This window comes from Strongylocentrotus purpuratus, unplaced genomic scaffold (genome assembly GCF_000002235.5).
Source record: "Strongylocentrotus purpuratus isolate Spur 01 unplaced genomic scaffold, Spur_5.0 spur5_scaffold_13, whole genome shotgun sequence".
Taxonomy (NCBI): Eukaryota; Metazoa; Echinodermata; class Echinoidea; order Camarodonta; family Strongylocentrotidae; genus Strongylocentrotus; species Strongylocentrotus purpuratus.
The window spans coordinates 16062862-16081654 of NW_022145598.1; the positions used below are offsets into that span (position 1 = coordinate 16062862).

Consider the following 18793-nt stretch of genomic DNA (forward strand, 5'->3'; position numbering starts at 1 on the left):
TAGGTTCGAACCCCGGCTGAGTCATACCAAAGACTTATAACAATGGGACCTTCTGCCTTCTAGCTAGGCGCTCAGCATATTAGATTGGAGAAGGGTAGTAATAACATATTAATACAGGGCCCGCTGGAAGAGCAGTTTCATAACTGAAGTGGCTACCCTGGGTAAATAAAACATTATTTTTATTATATTATTATTATAATGATAACTTTAATATATGATAGGAAAAATAATTCTTTATTTTTCTAAACAACCCCTATATCCCCCCTTGTTCAGTGTGATCATAACTTTCATGTGTATGGCCATGCTGCTGTTGATATGGATGTAAGTAACAGCATCTTCTGTTTTATTTTGTTTTATTTTTCTATTAGCTTTTATTAACTGCTTGCCATTTTGTATCTTCAGCTCCTCCATTCACGAGTTTGGTGTTTTCTGTGTGTTTTTTTTTCCACTCACGATTTTGCTAATATTTTATGTGTATATTTGTTTGAGTAGCCAATGCATTTGAGTAGTTAATAGTTGGTGTGTTGCGCAGATATTTGATTAATAATAGAGTGCAAAATGGTCTTCATATTGAGGAGGCGCGATGGCTCGGTGGTAGAGCAGTGGTCTCATGATCGGGAGGTCCCGAGATCGAAACCAAGTCACTGGTCGATCTCTTGAGGGGCTTGTCCTAACGTCCCGAGGTCCATGGTTCAACATGGTTCAACAGATATTCCTTTGCCGGTCGGATATGACAAAGCAGGTTTTAACAATTACAATAGAATTAAAATAGAATGTAATCCTTAAATAAATTCAGAAGCAATCATGATAAATGCAGTCCTTATTTGAATAGTGCATATGTTGAACAACCGCTTCAAATGTTTTTGGGAGAACTCTTGTGATGGGCTATGTCTCTGTGTAATTTTTTTTAAATTTTGTTTTAAAAAACATATATTTTCATAAGTGCCTCTGCGCCTGACCGCATTTGCTTGGGATATCGATGGGAAAGTGCTCTCTTGCTGATGTTGTACCTTTAACTAATTGCTTGATGTGTTAGAACTATCATAATTTTGTCCATAATCTTGTTTCATTCAAATTACATTCTACAGGTTACTGTATTTTTGTTTTACTTGGATGATTCACTTTATGAACTGTTTATTTATATTCATTTTCTTCGATGTGGAAAAATGATGTAATGAATATAATCTGAGAAACTACTGGTCAGATCGCAATCTTGGGGATTGAAGCAGTCTGTTGTATTCTCAAATTATTCACTTTACCAAATGTTGCTTGGGTTAAGGTTTTGTTCTAGTAGCCTGTGCTGCCTTTGGTCACAAGAGGGTGCTATATACATGTATACTCTGATCTGCTTTGCTTTGGTGATGGTAAACTTGAAGTGACATCTTACTATTAGAGATGTTGTAAAATAAAGGCTCAAATTAAACTATAATGCTGCTAGTTTAAAGGAAAATATATTCAGCAAAGGTGAAGGTACTTTATATATTTTTCTTTCTCATTCTAAAAGCTTGAAATGAATTTGCATTTTAAAATACTTCCTTCTATTTCTAGTTTTACTAAAATAATATAAACACACGTCTCCCTGTAGACATCATTGAATAGCATTGTACTACAGTGAAGTTGCTGTAAGACTGGCAGGAATTCTTCGAACATCTAATGTAAACTTCTCTGAATTTTTCAGCTGGTAGAATTTTAAATAACAAAACAAAACAAACACTAGAACACCACTTTAATTTTTTGTGACAGGCATTCAAGTGTTTTGTTAAGCAGTGTGATGTAATGCACTTAAGATCCTACAAACTATATTAATATGTCTTTTAGGTTATTAGTCTTGCAATATGCAATCATTAAACATTAGGACACTATGATAGGGAAAGTCTGATTTTCCTTTTCATCAAGTTTTTAGGAGTATTGTATTTATGTGAATCTATTTTAGGGTACTGTATTTTCAAATTCATTATATTCTTAGATGTAGACTTTTAGTTGTTATTGACATAAATATTTTTGCTATTTTTAGTTTGTTTACAATTTGTGTGCACACAATTCCCACAGGTGTACAATTTCACACCTAGAACCCAGATGAGAGAGAGTGTCAAATGATATATATCTCTAGTACTTGTCATGATATGGATACCCCAAGTGAGAAATCTCTCAAGCTATTTATTAGCCCAAGCTATCATCCACAACAAAGGAAGAAGGTCAGATATAAAGAGAGAGGAAAACCACAAGAGAGCTTGGGACTTAACATCAGTGTCACCTACAATTTCCTCTGAAGTCACTCTGACGTATTTTCAGAGTTCATTTCAAGGATAGCGTTTTGTTGGTATTGTAGGACTTAGGGGCTGCTCTTGCTACATTGTAGGTCATTAAAGCTTAAAGGTAATACATGTACAAAGTTTTGGTAAACTTTTGAAAATTGGGTGGAAAGGGATTCTTTACAATTTTGATATATTTGGATGCCCCTATGGATGTATTATAAGCACTAGAAAATTTAGCCTCTAAAATACTTCTGCTTTTGAGAAAAATTGAATACCGGTATACAAATTTACCGGTGCTCCCGGTAAATTTTGATGGATTTCAAATAGCGCCTACGGCCGTACAATGGTACCTGCGACCATGAAAATCTCAGAATATGTAATTGTGATATATAATTTCCAAATGGGAATAACTGATCGGTCAATTTTAGTCAAGAAATATTGATTTATAGCTTAATTAATATCTTGACCTTGAGAGGGAGCTATACAACATAAAGAGTTTATTATTTATAATTTCATAACTTTAGGCTCGATTTTAACCGCGATAACGATCACTGAATATTGTAGGATCGCATATGCTTCCAATATGTTTATTTGAACCAAATTCATGACTCCATACCAAAACTTTGTATTACCTATAATGTACATTTCTGAGATTGCATTTGAAACGGATTTGAATCTAGGGTAAATTATGAATAGTTCATTTTGTGATGCTTTTATGCAAAGTACATATCTGAGTTTGTGAGTCAGTCATTAAGCTGTTCTATGTGAAATGATTAAGGCCGACTGTACACTTTGAAATTTGACTTTTGCTCAGGAAGTTAACAGTGCCGATTCACTAATTGTACTTCACTGACGTTTAATGACATGATGTCAATTATTATGTTCAAGTGGGGAACATTAATTTGAGGATAGCAGTGTTCAGTTACTTTCGATTATAAAAAAGGAATCAAAATGCCTTTTCAAAAAGTAATGGATTAGATGTCAGCAGAGATTGATATTACAAACCGATGCTTTAAAGCCATTCTCAAGTATTCAAAAAAGTTCTTTGTAAGAATCTGCTAAACAGAGTGTGAGAGAGAGAGAGAAAGAGAGAGAGAGACACACAGGAAAAGAGGATTTTAATTAGAATTTGAGTTACACAAGTGCATGTCTTATGGGTTCTGGTTCTGGTTCTGGTGGGCTACTGCATAAACTCCTCAGCTGGGATGTAACATATGCAGGCGCAGTCGACTGAGCATAGTATCCTATACTTAATTTCTGAAGTGGGCTCTAGCAATTATTTCGCCCATGTTGAGCTTTTGTAAGGTATCTTTAAAGGCTCCAAGAGTGGGGGTATTTCTAGCATGGGTCGGGAGAAAGTTCCATTTGGGGAATGTCCTGGGATATAGAAAGTGTTTATAACAGTCCTTTACAGCGGATAACTTCTTGAACGATACTGAAGACCTTGTTCTTGTAGATATCCCTACTCCAGATGACCTGTTTTGGTAGTGGTCAGTATCAACGGCAATTAAGTTGTGGATGTAACATCATGTATTTTTATCATTATTATCATCATGACAGTATTCTAAAGCTCATGAATAAGAGCAACAAACAACAGTGGCAGCAATATCATGATGTATCAGATGACACATGTGCCAATCACTTGTCATAAATATTCCAGGCTCATGTGTTATATACATGTAGATAGATACAGCGATAGAGAAACTTTACCCTGGTTATCGTAGAAGATGCATCATCATTATTTTGTAATAGATATCTGGAACAGAAAACTGAAACACGTTTAGGTCAGCTTAATAACCTTTAATACTGATGTCGATTCTCCTTGCCAATTTCTTCCTTTTTTAATTATGGTAATTTGTAACATTGCACCATTTCATGGAGAGTTGACAATGAAATCTGAGCGAAATCTGAGCAGAATGTCCATGTACATGTTAGTAATCTTCTATTTTTGTTTAAGTGTTCAGAATGTTGACATTGACAGTGAAAGTCACTGCTCAAGTACCTGTAACATGAGAAATCATACAATATCTAATTATGGAATCTTTTGTTTATATTAAGTATTAATATAGTTTAACAAAATAAGTACATACGTCATACAGTCAACAACTTAATCATTCTTGACGATTTTGGTTTGACGCATCACTTTTATCAATCGTCCCCTGTTTAGATGTATATCTGTAAGTACTTGTAAATATATGTGATCTTTTTGATATTCAAACACAGATTCTAGATGCACATTTCAACAAATACATTTAGTCTTGAATGCAGCCCAACCTAGCTTAGAACTTTAAAAAATGAGCAGCTAGCCGGAGTACAGGGTTTATATGTTGTAGTCTATAGTCTTGATAGTTCAGACCCTTTGTTATATGACCCTGCAAGATGAAGAATTGCAGATGATGAATAATTAGCAGAGTAGTATAGCAGAGTACCTGTTTTAGAATCACCAGAAGTTAGTGTGTCTAGAAAGTCGCCGCGGTATTTGAGGCGCAATGCATTATGGGAAATTGTATTGCTTATTCTTGGATATAGAGTACCGAAGCTGTGACGTCATAAAAATCTATTTTTAGAATTTCTCAAATTTGTCTTCATTTTCCGAAAGAGCAATACTTAACATATGCAATTTGTTTTTGACATTTGGACATTATTTTTGATGCTCTTTCGGAAAATGAAGAAAAATTGAGAAATTCTGAAAATAGATTTTTTTGATGACGTCACACGTCACCACTCTATGATGTCATCAAGACCAATGTTAGCAAACCCAAACACGGTACCGCACCCATAAAGTGAATTCTGTTAATCTCCCCTAGATTACATCATCAAAGCAGATCTCCCCCCTTGTCCAATATTTCAAATATTAGACGTGGATGAAATATTCAAGTATACGTAATTTCAGCAGTGCGATGAAGTGAGAGATTAAAATTTAGACCATGCTACCCAAAATATCCACTGAATGTCAATCACTGGGGTTGTGGTCATAAGCATGCCACTCAATATAGAGAACAGGATATTAAGATCAATTATTATTTATCGTCGTATACAATTTCATAGCCTTGTTGAATGAAGGTACTGTACTACACTAACTTGTTGTACAGGGGATCAAAACATGACCCATGTTTATTGTTTATTTATTCATTTATATATTTATTTATTTAATTAATCATTCATTTATTTATTCATTCATTTTATTTTTATTTTATTCTTATTTTTTGTTTTGTTTTATTTATTTTTAATTTTTTTTATTTCATTGATTTTTTTTCTTCTTTAAAAAAAGTATGTTTTTATTATCAGTAATATTATTAGTTTTGTTTCATTTTTTTTAAAAGTTACATATATTTATATATTTATTTATTTGGATGGGGTGGGTCCCATGTGTACCAGGCCCCTGTAAACATCAATCTACGATTGATTCAGGTCAGTTGTAACTCGCTGTAAGATTAAATCCACAAATACATGTTCGTCTTGAAAGGAGGGGAACTTTACCCTCTCAGGAACTACCGGTACTTGTCAAACCTGCTTTAGCGACCACCTGTATAGAAAGACCAACGGTCTACAGAGACCACACTTTCCGTTTCCCTTGAAAATGATTTCTCATTGAAACATGTACTAAAGGAACCTGTACATAAAGACCACCTGCCTTTAAAGACTACTTTTCTTGTCTCCTGTAGGTGGTCTTTATAGACAGGTTTCACTGTATATCGATATCTAATTCCTGAATTCTCTCCTTTTGGCCTTTTTTCAGAAGTGGAGTTTTAGAATGGAAGGAACAATTGATATCTCACTTACATTTCTTGCTTTGTTTTGTTTTTTCAGTCTGTATACATCACCACACCCTCGCCCACCATAGCAGAGGACATGGCGGACCTGATAGACGGCTACTGCCGACTCGTACTCAATACAGAACAGTCACTAATCATCCGAGCACAACAAGGTAATTATGAATGAAAAAGATTCCTTTTAGAATGAAAGCAGGCCTGCAGTGTACATGAATGTGTCAGTTCTTTTAATGCCCATGCTCATGATCTGACTAATGAGTAGCTATTGCTGACTTGCACTCAGCACATCATTGGAGCACACCATGGTACATGTACATGTAAATACCCCTAGATATGAGATCCGGGGGGTGTTTCACAAAGGCTAAGATCGGCTTAAAGTTGGACTTCACTACATGTATGGCAGGCGTTTCATGCCAGTAGTTCCTGCTTAAGATGTGGAGTTTACTATTGTAATCAATTTCTGCCCCTTAAAAAGTCTTGATCCACGTGTGGAATTAGACGGAAATTACCCCAAAGAAATGTCAATCTTTGGATAATTTCTTTTCCTGCAACAATGAACTACATGTATCCCCAAAAATGTAAATTCTGTAGCCTTCATGACCACGATTTCCATGCCTTTGAGAGACCAATGCCAGGAAAGGTGAAGGCAACCAATGGCATGAACGGTCTGCCATAGTGCTAGTCCAACCTACAGTAAGTCAATCTTAGTCTTTGTGTAACACTCCGATGTAAAATAAGGTTTCATTTATAGAGTAATACCCTCTGTAGAAAGCCACGAGGACAAAACTCTCCTCTTTTGTGTACTGAGTTATGGATCTGAGAACCACATGCATAAAGGCATCCCATTCTCAGAAAACAGTGTTTTTATACTGTTACCTGTAGATAAATGTTTGGAGCAAGTGCCCATCTCTTAAAAGTGCATCCATCTATGAGCTACACAGGAAGACTTTTTTTCTCTCCTGGTTTCCATTTGTGAATGTGCTGATCAGAATGCATGTTACTAACCAACCATTAATTTAAGTACAGTGACAAGTGCTGTACATGTATTGGTGCCTCACAGACTGAATCCCTTCTAGACGCTCATATTTGAAGCTTTACTAACGGTCTGTAATGGGTGATATTCCTTCTTCAGTCTATCCCTCTCTTTATTATTCATCCATCTATCCATCTATCTGTCTATCCATGCAATCATTCAAATGAGAAGGCTATTCAGAGGTCCATATCCCTAGAGATAAATCCGCTGTCATAACTTACGCTTCCAGTAAGTATTCCCCCGCCAACTGCATGTACAATCTTCATGTTGTACAAGATGCATATTTTGATGGCCTTCCAACCCATCCACTATTTTGTTCAGCAACTTGAGCTTTGTTGTATTTCTTTATTGTCCTCCGTATTTATATTGCCTTGGTTTCTTCTCCTTTTAGTTTTCCATGTACTGCTAGTATATCATCAAACCTGAAAAGCTTGTGGAATGTCTCTATGAGAAATTATATCTTATTTTGGTGTCCATCATATTTTGTATACTTGTGTCGCAAACAGCTGTTTAATGTAAAATGCTATATTTCTTTATTTTTCCTTAGGGAACACATGATTTGTAATGTTATATTATTTTTTGCTAGATTGTATACTGCACATGTATGCGTACAAGTGTTGCACAGTTCCATGTACTTGTTCTTTCTAATTCTCTTTAATTTATCAATTTAACATTCATTTTTTCTTTTAAATAACTAAAACTGGCTTTTCTGTGTTGATTAGGAGTTACAGGGCTTAACCCCAGTACAGGTGTAGCACCTTCATTATCTCCTGCATTGTTCAACTTTTGTTTAATTTGATTCATGCCCATATATCACTCAACAGTTTCTCTCTTTCTTCATACATTCCTCTTTTTGGGAGAAGATAATTATCATTTTAATGCAGGTGTTCCTCTTCCTGTACAAATTTGTCTGTAGTATTGAATAGGAGAGTTAGGATTGTTCCTCTTTTTTTTTGAAAATAGCATAATTTGTACAGATTTCTGATTTTCAAATGTTGGCATGTATGTTTCTTACTGCAATTTTTGTTTCTTCAATGCCGCTGTAATCTTTTGTCTTCCTCCTTTACCATACACTGTATGAACCTCCCGGTTTACATATGGCAGTGCTGTAACAACTATATTACTTGATGTATTGTTCTTATGATGTTAAAGTACACTTTTGTTGTCACATGACCAGTAGATTGATATAATTAGAGCTTTATCATAGTAGCTATGATTTTGTTTATTCTTTTATCTTTGTTGAATACATTGCCGTACAATTAGCCTCTGTCCTTGGTTTCTGTGATGTCACTTTCATTTCAGGTCATCGTCTTATTCTAGATCATAAATAATATATTATTTATAGTACTGTATGTTTCGATGCTCTTTTGATTGCTGTATATGACTCTATTTGTAATATTGATGACATTGTTTTCTGTTGAATGGACAATTCTGCTTTTCATTATAATTGTTATACAGTTCACTTGTAAAAGTAATTATGTTTTGAAAATTTGTGCAAATAGCGAAATACATGTAAGATAGTTTTGATGTTTTCTCTTTCTCTTTCTCTTTCTTTCTCTTTCTCTCTTTCTCTCTCTTTCTCTCTCTCTCTCTGTCTCTCTCTCTCTCTTTCTGTCTGTTTGTTTATTTTTGGAATAATATTTGCACATACAACCATAGTACTAATTTTCTGTTCTGTGAAATATTACAATGTAACATATGATGCGTTGCTATTTTATGGAGAGCTGAGGAATTCTGCAGAAGTCGTAAAGTTTCTTTCTAAAATTCTAACTTTATTGGCAATACAATCAAGTCTTCAAAGTATTAATTATAAGCAATATACTGTAGAGTCTGGAGAAGGAGACTAGGAATTGGATAGGGTCAATTTAGTCCTATCTGACCCTGAGTGAGAGATTTGATTTGCTCCATAATCATGATTTGACATTTTTCTGTCATCTAGATTATTTGAATGATTCTGTGATAGATTGGACAAAATGAGTCACCTACATCGTCATAGCGATATCTCAATCTTCATTCCTACTTCTACTGTATATCATCTGTTTGAATGCTGTTTAGTCATGAATTTATATGACCTTTCAAAGCAACATATCTAGACCAGTGTTTTAATTTGATTTTTGAAATGACTGTAAGGTATTACAATCAAAATGATTGCTACATGTTCATTTGAAACACACGTTTGCTGAGAGCGATAAGATGTTAGTGTATCTTGTATACCTTTACATAGTTAATGCAATCCTGGCTCTCAGTAAATTATTTTCATCACAATTTAGTAATCTGATTTTAAGATTCTAGGGGTGGAAAGATATTGTGTAAGAAATACAAACAATTTATGTACTCATTCACATTATTTTCTCTCAAAAATGTTTGGATTCTCTTGTAAAATATCTAGGGAAATATGTCAACCTGTCTGTATTAAAGACCACGTAGAGCAACAGAGTCCCATCTTAAAGAGTTGTGATTGATTCAAATCAATCTATCCCAAGTCCTCCAATCAATCGTAAGTTGTCGGTCTCTTATCTCTCTTAAAGTTGTGATTGATTTCAATCACAAATAAGTTGTGATTAATCGCAACTCTGTAAGACAGGGCCCAGGAGATTCACGTAGGATGAGCATCTTCCTTTGCTGAAATCAAAAACATCTTTTTTGGCGCGAGCTTTCCGTGTACATGTAGTTTTCTCTTTTTGAAGGTATTCTAGAAAACATTGGGTGGTCATAACACAGTTATTGTTGAATCTTGCTCTAAATTTAGTAAGTGATTTAGATTGGTGTTGAAGTGATAATTAGGTGGTGTCTGGGGAACGTCTATGATATGTCAACTCTTATTCACTTGCACTGGGACGAAGAACACAACAAACTTAGAAGTCAATGGTTGGGACTTCTCCCTCGCATGGGGGTTTCCTAGAAATGATTAAATGTTTTGATAACTAAATAATTCAAACAATGAACACCAAATTTACTCTTAAATGAAATCTGTTATTCAAGATGGATCATGAAGCTTGAATACATTTTATAATGTTCCTGTAATTCATGTACTGTACATTGTACATTAAGCACAAACATTAAAAGGGAAATACGGTAAGTTGTAAAAGTTTAAGAATAGAAAAGGGTTCTATTCTTCATATCAAAGGATGAAATAAAAATTTCACATTCCAGAATTATTTACAGTTTTCATTTCATTATGAAGCATTGTACCTAAATAAGTTATTTATGCTTCACAAAAATTGGAGAATGTCATTTACCTAATTTTAATAGTATTTTCAGTCAGAGCAGTAACTATTCTAACCAGCCTTTAGAATAAATAGTTTAAAAGATATTTTGATGTAATGTTAACTGGAAGATTAAATTGAAAATGATATTTATTGAATGAAATGAAATCAAAATCATGGAGTTTAGACTGAATGGTATTCATTGAGGCCAGATTCAGTATTGCATGCATGTGTTCCCCATTCTCTTGTAAATCTATATCAAGTCTAGTCTCTTGCATGAATGCCCATGCTCAAAGTAGAGAGAATACAGAACCCACTCCCTATCTTGTTTCTTGAGGGTATATTCAAGATGATTCACATGAAATGAGGAGACGTTCAGAGAGTCCAGCGCTAGCCAGCCCCTTAATCGTGTCATGCTTTTGTCTTTCACCAGCAGAAGAGTGTGATATGACTAATTGCTCAAGGATATGGTCCAGGCAAAAAAAAAAAAATCAGAATTTCATTTGTGAGGGCTAAATTAAAGTCTTTAAACTAAAGTATTTTAAAGTCCTTTAACTAAATTAAACAAGAAACTTGCTTGGAATTACTTTTGTGATTTTGAGGAGTGGTTCAGGCTCCAGAAGTTAATGCTACAAAATAATTGAATCACATCTGCCTCAGCCCTCAATATTTGCAGTATGATGGTGTACATATGTATCGCTTGTAATTTCATGCCTCTTGTAATTTGTTTTTAAACTTTAAAAAGCGATAGTACCCAGATAAATAAACAAGACGGACGACAGACCAGAAAAACAATTACATTACACATCGAATGGCCAGGAATTGGTCGGTGTGAAATCGATGTGGAGTTGGGTTAGCAATTCAATGGAGATACATGTATTAAACATAACCAAAAAAAGGGATGGCTCAGTCGTAGAGCAGTGGTCTAATAACCAATAGGTCCCGAGTTTGAAACCAAGCAAGGGTCCTTTGGTTTATTTAGGCTTAAATCTTCATTACCAAGTCCCTCAGAGAGGACTTTAATAAGCCGTCGGTTCGCTGGTTGCTTACCTACAAGCACATGCCTGCTCTCTTAGCAGTCAGGTAGAATAAACCATCAAACATACTCTTGTAACCAATGCAATATGCATTACAGGCTCATCCAAACAGTTTAGAATCGATACATTTCCAGACTCAACACAGAACTAAATTTAGCAGCGGCTATTTTTAAACAACTATTTGTTTTGGATTCTGCTTTTTAACAATGGAAGTCTGCCCCACATCACCATCGGCCAGGAAAAACAATCTAAATTGTCTCCCAATTACACACCAGTGTCTCATTGTCTCAAGCTAGTACTAATTCTTCTAGTCCTAAGAAATTAAGAAATTATAGTGTCACACTTCCCATCTATTTATCTCTGCCTGGAACCAGCTAAAACAAATTCCTTTTAATAAAGGCCAGAGTGCCCCTTTCACATTAAACCAAGGATCGCAAGGAATGCTTTAATGTGAGTTGTTGAAAGCTGTTAGCTGGGCAGGTGTTTTTCACTTTTATAATCCAATTACCTGAGCATGATTTCTATAGTAGGCATTGCAATGGGGTATTGGAATTGCTTAAATTTCTTTAAGTTGATTATAGTGCATTTATGACATAATTAGCATTTAAAGCAGAGTGATTATAAAATCATTTTTTAGTTGAGTTGATGTACCATAATTGTTTTGCATACAGAAAAATCAAGAGTTTCATTCAATGTTGTTCCAAGAAATAATGTACTTTCATAATTTTCATATGCAGCCACTGATTTGTAGAATAACTTGCCAGAATACCTTAGAAATATAGAAACATAAACAAAAGTTTAGAAGTAATTTGAAAACATACATGTATCTAATAATAGCACTTTGTAAGATCTCACAATTATGGACCAAGTGTACCATTTCCAATTCTTCTGTATTCTGGTCTGTAAAGCACATAGAGATATGCAATTATGGCTATGCGTTATGCTTTACGAAAAACGTTTAATTATTGATATTATTATTTAAAAGTGTGAAAGGGGGTATTATCTTTTCCACCTGTATATCTACTCATTGAACACAAGAGTAACACCTTGCCCCAAGGGGGCAATAATGAATGATGATACAATCAAATTATCCAATCCCATTGTTCCTTACATCATGAACACTCCTTGTTAAACCAATCAGAGGCTTCCTGTCTAGGGGCTTTCCCTGTCTTCACCTGATCTTAGTCTCAGCCAAACTCGTCTTCAGACCCAACATGTTTTGTCTTTGGGTGTTTCAAATACGATGTACTTGTTGATTGAGATTGTTGAATGTGTTAACCCACATTCGCTGTGTTGTCTATTGAGAGCAGAGATGTAGGGTATTAACTTACCTGTATGTAATACAATGTACCTTCCTTGCTTTCCGATGATGACTCATGTTAAACTGGATAACAACACATGTACAGTTGACAACTTACCCAATATACCCTTACCAAGTTTTGTAATTCTTTTAAGTATACAGTGACATATTGACTTTTCCCAATTTATGTTCTCTAAGAATGTGACATATTAAATTTTGAATCTAAAAGTATTCAACAAAGGCCTTAATTCAAACGGTCCACTTTTCATTCTCGAATAACGAAAAACGTGAAATGTACAACTTGTTTGAAAAATTCAGTTGCTAACTGTACATTGAGCTTGGATGTATGAAACTTAGTGTTATGACAACATTTTAAAATTTGGCCATGGAGTGAAACTGTCTCCAAACGTGGTCTCTCTCTCTCTCTGTATTCATGTGGTTGGATTTTACTCTATACAGGTTGAATTTAGCACTGAATATTAAAAAAGGTGTTGAATCTATATTATATGCTTTGAAAATGCATTTCCCTTCGGCCCTTTTTAGATGTTTATTTGACACTTACGATTTTAGAGTGTTGCAACAAGTACTAAAACTCTTGGTGTTATATGTAGTTGTTGTTTAGTTGATATAATAAAGTCTGTGACTGTGATACAGACTAACTTTTGCCAGCTCCTTGTCTCAGCCAATCAGTCTTCTCCCTGGACCATGTGCCAGGAGATCTACTCTGTCAATCACCTTACTCCAAGCCCCTCCCACATTCGTCATCAACAACATGCACCTCGCTACTGTATACATGCACCCCAAATCCAACCCCCACAGTGCAGAGCCCTATACTGCACCCAAGCCTTACAGCTAATCCACCACAAGGCATAACCTTGCGTAAGGCCGCTGAAACTTCACCCCCGCTACTTTTGAAAGTTGTATTTCCTGTCCTTGCACCGTGTGTCGTGACGATCGATCGAGGCAAGGTACAGGTCCGGAAATCTGCAAACCCTCTTTCGATTGTCTACCTGGTTTCCTCCAGTAAGTTTGAAACTCTAGAACGGATTCTTGAAACTTTCTTTTAAACCTCTCAGGAATATTGATGAACAGTGACCATTATTAAGCAAAGGACAGGTCTGGAGACCTCACTCACATGTCTACTTAATTTCCTCGAGTCAAATTTGCAACTTTGAAATGGATTCTTGAGACGTTGTCACCTGCGACGGGTACCGACACCGATGATGCTCTTGGAGATTGTCTCGCGATGGACCAATCATTGATTATTCACTCTACATGGATTTATTTGTTTTATTTGCCAGCTTAGGGTGTCCATGACTGGCTGAAAGTTCTGGTGACCTCCCATTTCGTTTCGATCCAAATTAGGACCTGCCGACTCATTAACAACATCATTAGAGGGAGAATAAATAGGAACCTTTCCTGTGCCAGGAATAGAAGACTGATCAATTGTTATTTCATCTGTGATTCGCCCTGTTAAATCTTCTATCATCTGGTTTTGTCTACATGTGTGCTTTCTTTTAGTGACGCATTCATATGTTACCTGTTTTTGAGTGCACAATAACAGCTAAATCTAAGTCTGCATGTACTTTTGAAAGTTGTTGTTTTGAGGAAAAGGTCTCTGTGAACTCAGACCTTTCAGTTACACAGACTGTTCATACAGAAATATTCTGCAACAACTTCAATGACAGCGCTCACTTCAACATTATAAAATAAGAGGACAGGATCTGATTGGAAAACCCTTTAAGAACTGTTTCACTTCCAGGAACTTTTCTGCTTGAGGTGAACTATTTTATCGTTACATGCAGTTAAAAACTGGTTACCTCAACTCACCAACGTGGCTAAACTGGATAGATTTATTTTGGAACTTCATTTACATGTGCATGGTGCATCAACACTTTCTTCCAAGTTGGTACCCTGACTCCATCGATTTGGGATGTTTGTTTTCGAATAAAACAGCTCACTTGGAGAGATCTAAAATTCTTCAAAGTTTGATGTTCTTCTACTTGTAACAAATAACTCACCCATTTTCTATGTGTGACCTTTGAACTTTGACCTTGATAAACACTTGTCCACAATGTTAATTCACACTCTCCTGCTAGCTTTCAACGCAGTCACACGGCGTTCCGCGAAAAAGGCGAAGAATGCCGTGCAAGACGTCATTCGTAAGTAGATTTTTATCCAAGAGAACATTTGCACTTTGTTCCATTCAACCATTTACAATACATTTATTTTATTTGGTTGGTTTTGTTTAAAGTAGACATGATTTCTGCATTTTTCTTTCTTTGACATGCTAAAAACGCATTCTTTTTACATGTAGCGTGGAAAGATATTTACTTATTTGTATCAAAATTGCATTTTCACTTTTATGAACAGGTGTAGATGTAGTTTTGATACACTCTTTTTGTTGTTTATTCCATGTTTCTGTCATACTTGTTAAATACTAAAAAATGTTTTATAACTAATGAATGATTCGTTTCTACTTATAGATATTATTTCAAATTATTTTTACAGTCATTATTCTTGACTTGCATCAGTTATAACTTATAATGATGTTTGTGATATTTGAATGATTTCAGTTTTATTCCATTATCAATATTTTATAATCAGTAACACTCTGTATTTGCACTGTTGGTATAATCTAACTTCAGCACAATCATTTTATTTGTCTTCTATTTCTGTGTTAAATTGAGGGGTCTTGTGTTTTGTCGTTATGAATTGTTAGCTTGTTATTTTTTCCAGTTACTTTGATTGTAAAGAAAAGATTTGAAGAGCAATTTTTTGTGAGCAACATTTACACAATGTTTGAAAGATGAGAGAGAGAGGGGGGGGGGGGGGGAGAGAGAGAGAGAGAGAGAGAGAGCACTCCTTATTTAGAAATACATCATGTACATCATTTTCATCAGATGTTATTTTTATTCTAACAATTCCAGACACTCCATTCATGTCATATATCTCAAAGCATTATCTTCTCAAGTTTAATTTCTAGTTGTAACCCCATAAATCATCATGGCACATTCCATCATAATCTTGTACACTACTGAGTTGTGTTTAGACAAAGTACCAGCGGACCATACCATTGATAGATATAGGGGTCATAAAATCTTTCTGACATGAAAAAAAAGTAAGGTATTCCTAGGAAGGGTGATTTATAGCCGGTAGGTATTGGATCCAGGGTGGGCTAAGATGACTCATCTATGGTATCCTCAAAAAACAGTTTGGAGGGGAACTTGTGATACTAAATCGTGGATGATTTATTTCCCCTATTTAAGAGTAAACATGACTTGCTGAAAGAGAAGCTGGTCATTGGTTGTAAATCCGGAGTTTAGAGAATGCGGATGAGCATGATAAGATTTGTCTTGTCTTGCTTTGAAGTTATCTTTTCTTTAAATAATGTTTTTTTTTAATTAACTTTTTCAGTGGTGTGTATTACCCTTCATTTGTCTAAGTTTGTTAAAGGTAATACAAAGTTTTGGTATAGGGTCATGAATTTGGTTCAAATGAACATATTGGAAGTATTTGCGATCCTCAATATTCAGTGATCGTTGTCGCGGTTGAAATCGAGTCTTATGAAATTGTAAATAATAAACTCTTCATGTTGTATAGCTCCCTCTCAAGGTCAAGATATTAATTAAGCTATGAAACAATGTTACTTGACTAAAATCTACCAATTAGCTATTCCCGTATGGAATATATTCTGATATTTTCATGGTCGCAGCTACCAGTGTACGGCCGTAGGCGCTATTTGAAATTTATCAAAATTTACCGGGAGCACCAGTAAATTTTTATATTCAATTTTTCTCTAAAGCAGAAGTGTTTTAGGGGCTCAATTGTCTAGTGCTTATAATACATCCACAGTGGCATCCAAATATTTAAAAAATTGTAAAGAATCACTATCCACCAAATTTTCAAAATTTCCCAAAACTTTGTATTACCTTTAAAGTAAAGACATTGGTAGCATATTTTAATGACCCATTGGAACAGGACAATTGAAAGTGGGATAAAAAAAAAGTAATGGTGACCTTTCAACAAGAAAAGAAAAAGCAAAGTGCAGGAAATATTAGGTGGTGGCTCACCTTCTGTTTATTTTTGTTGTTGTTTTGCAAATAATTTGAGATAAAATTGGAATATAGTTGTGTTTACCGCTTGAAGATGTGGGACAGAAGTCAAATTTTGAATCGATACCAGACTGTGTAACAACTACCTTGCCTTATACATTTGGTGTATAAATGCCTATTATTATTATTATTATTATACTGAATATGGGTCTCTAGTGATCAATTGAAATAGAGAAAATACAAAACATAGTTATTCAAGGAGCTTTGAAGCTTCTTGGTATACACTGTACAAAGATCATCTGCTGAAAACCCTATCGGCATTAAATCTTCAGTCAAACCTGCTTTAGTGACCACCTGTCTACAAAGACCACATTTGTTGTTACCCTTGAAAACTGGTTTCTCATTGAAACATTTCCTGAAGGAACCTGTCAACAGTTTGACTGTAGTTTGATTTAATATGGTCCTCTAGCTCTCAATATATTGAATCTTATTTTCATGAAGAGTAGGAACAAAGTTATTGTCTTACTAGTTATTATCTAATGATGTCAATCGCAGTGTCTATTACCCTTCCTTTTTGCATTGATCCCATACCCAATTAACATTAGTCCCAATGTCATGCGTACTATTGGAGTGATAATGGGCTAATTATGCCAAGGTCTCGCCCAGTCTCGTCGAGTCGTTAGTTGTAGAGCTGTCATTAGCCTTCCCATAATGCTCTTGGAACAGGAAGCAGACAGTCAGAATGCTTTCCTGGTAAACATGCCATTCATGATTAGAGTCAGAGTATTCATTTGTTATAATGTTCATTGTCTCAACTCTCTCCTTAAAGACAAAGGTGAGTTCTGGCAAAAAAAAAGAAATTGAATTCTCACAGAATCAAACGAAACTTACACTGAATGTTCAAGATTGCAAATAAATGTCATTTGTCAAACAATTTTGGTAGAAAATGTATACTGGCTGAGTAAGATTAGGAAATCAAGGTTAGTAGCCCTGACACCATTTGTGTAGTCCCATATACATCTTTCTGTGTACAGTGCTTGTTACTTTACCAAGACTGGGCCAAATTTATTATGATTTTGATGACTCCAGAACTTTGCAGTACTGTACATGCTACATGATCAACTTTTTCTGATCCATTCCACACCTTTTTTTTCACAATGCAATCGGATGACCAGAACGCATTCAAAATGCATTGCATTTTTTTTCTAGGCAAGTGTGTCATATGAGATTCAACTACTTCCCCAGTATCAAGTATATGTCGGTTACACAAGTTTCTGAAAGTAATTCATAATTCAAATGAAAATAAAGAAATCATCATGTGACATGTAGGTTAACCTGTTGACTCCTGAATTCTCTCAGTCCCATAGGCTTAATACAGAAGCCACCCTGTTCCAGCAGGCATTGGGTTAAGCTGTACACTCTTCTCTTTTTTTTAATTGTACAATTTGTTTTACCATAGTAATGAACACCCTCTTGAAACAAAAGTACTTTTGAAACATAAATACTTTTAAAACAAAAGTACTTTCAAATGCAGTGTGTAATGAGTAATAACAATACATTGCCATTTGCTCATACATGCTTGATGTTTCACCATATCATTTGTTCGAATTTCTGTGAATGTAATGATTAATAAAAACTAGAATTTCTGTTTAGTTTTGAAAATATAAATTATTCCTTTTATAAATCATTCCTTTTATAAATCGTATTGAATTCAGTTGATGTCAGGTTTCATATCTGATGATATAGATACTATAGATTAAGGAAATGTCACAATGTGAAACTTTTGAAAATTGTCTGTAGAGCAAAGGTCTTGTAGTTCGGTGATCCTGGTTCGAAACCAAGGCGATGCGCTAGTGCCCTTTGGTAAGGCATTAATCCTCATTACCAGTTCCCTCGGAGAGAACCTAAAGCCGTCTGGTTGCTTACTTACAAGCACTTATGCTTTCTAAGTAGTCAGGTAAAATAACCACCATCACCATAGTTATAAACGATGGGCATTTCCTCTGCATGAACCTTTTGCACATTATAAAACACATAATTTTGTGGCATGGAACTTTTGTGAGTTTGGATCATTTGCAATCATGTTGACAGTTTCCTACAAGCAAATTTTCTGGGTTTTTTTAAATCATTATTT

At 35.1% G+C, this 18793-nt stretch overlaps 1 protein-coding gene across 3 annotated transcripts in view; it reads left to right on the forward strand.

Annotated features, from left to right (window-relative positions):
* LOC105436929 (focal adhesion kinase 1) overlaps window positions 1-18793 on the forward strand; it is a 136884-nt gene that overhangs the window by 48757 nt on the left and 69334 nt on the right. For 2 of the 3 annotated variants that reach the window (XM_030983011.1, XM_030983013.1), the window contains exons 11-13: window positions 274-321; window positions 6066-6183; window positions 14704-14766. In XM_030983011.1, the coding sequence (XP_030838871.1) occupies window positions 274-321; window positions 6066-6183; window positions 14704-14766 (229 nt within the window). The remainder of the gene's footprint in view (window positions 1-273; window positions 322-6065; window positions 6184-14703; window positions 14767-18793) is intronic. The other variant, XM_030983012.1, reaches the window with a different exon arrangement.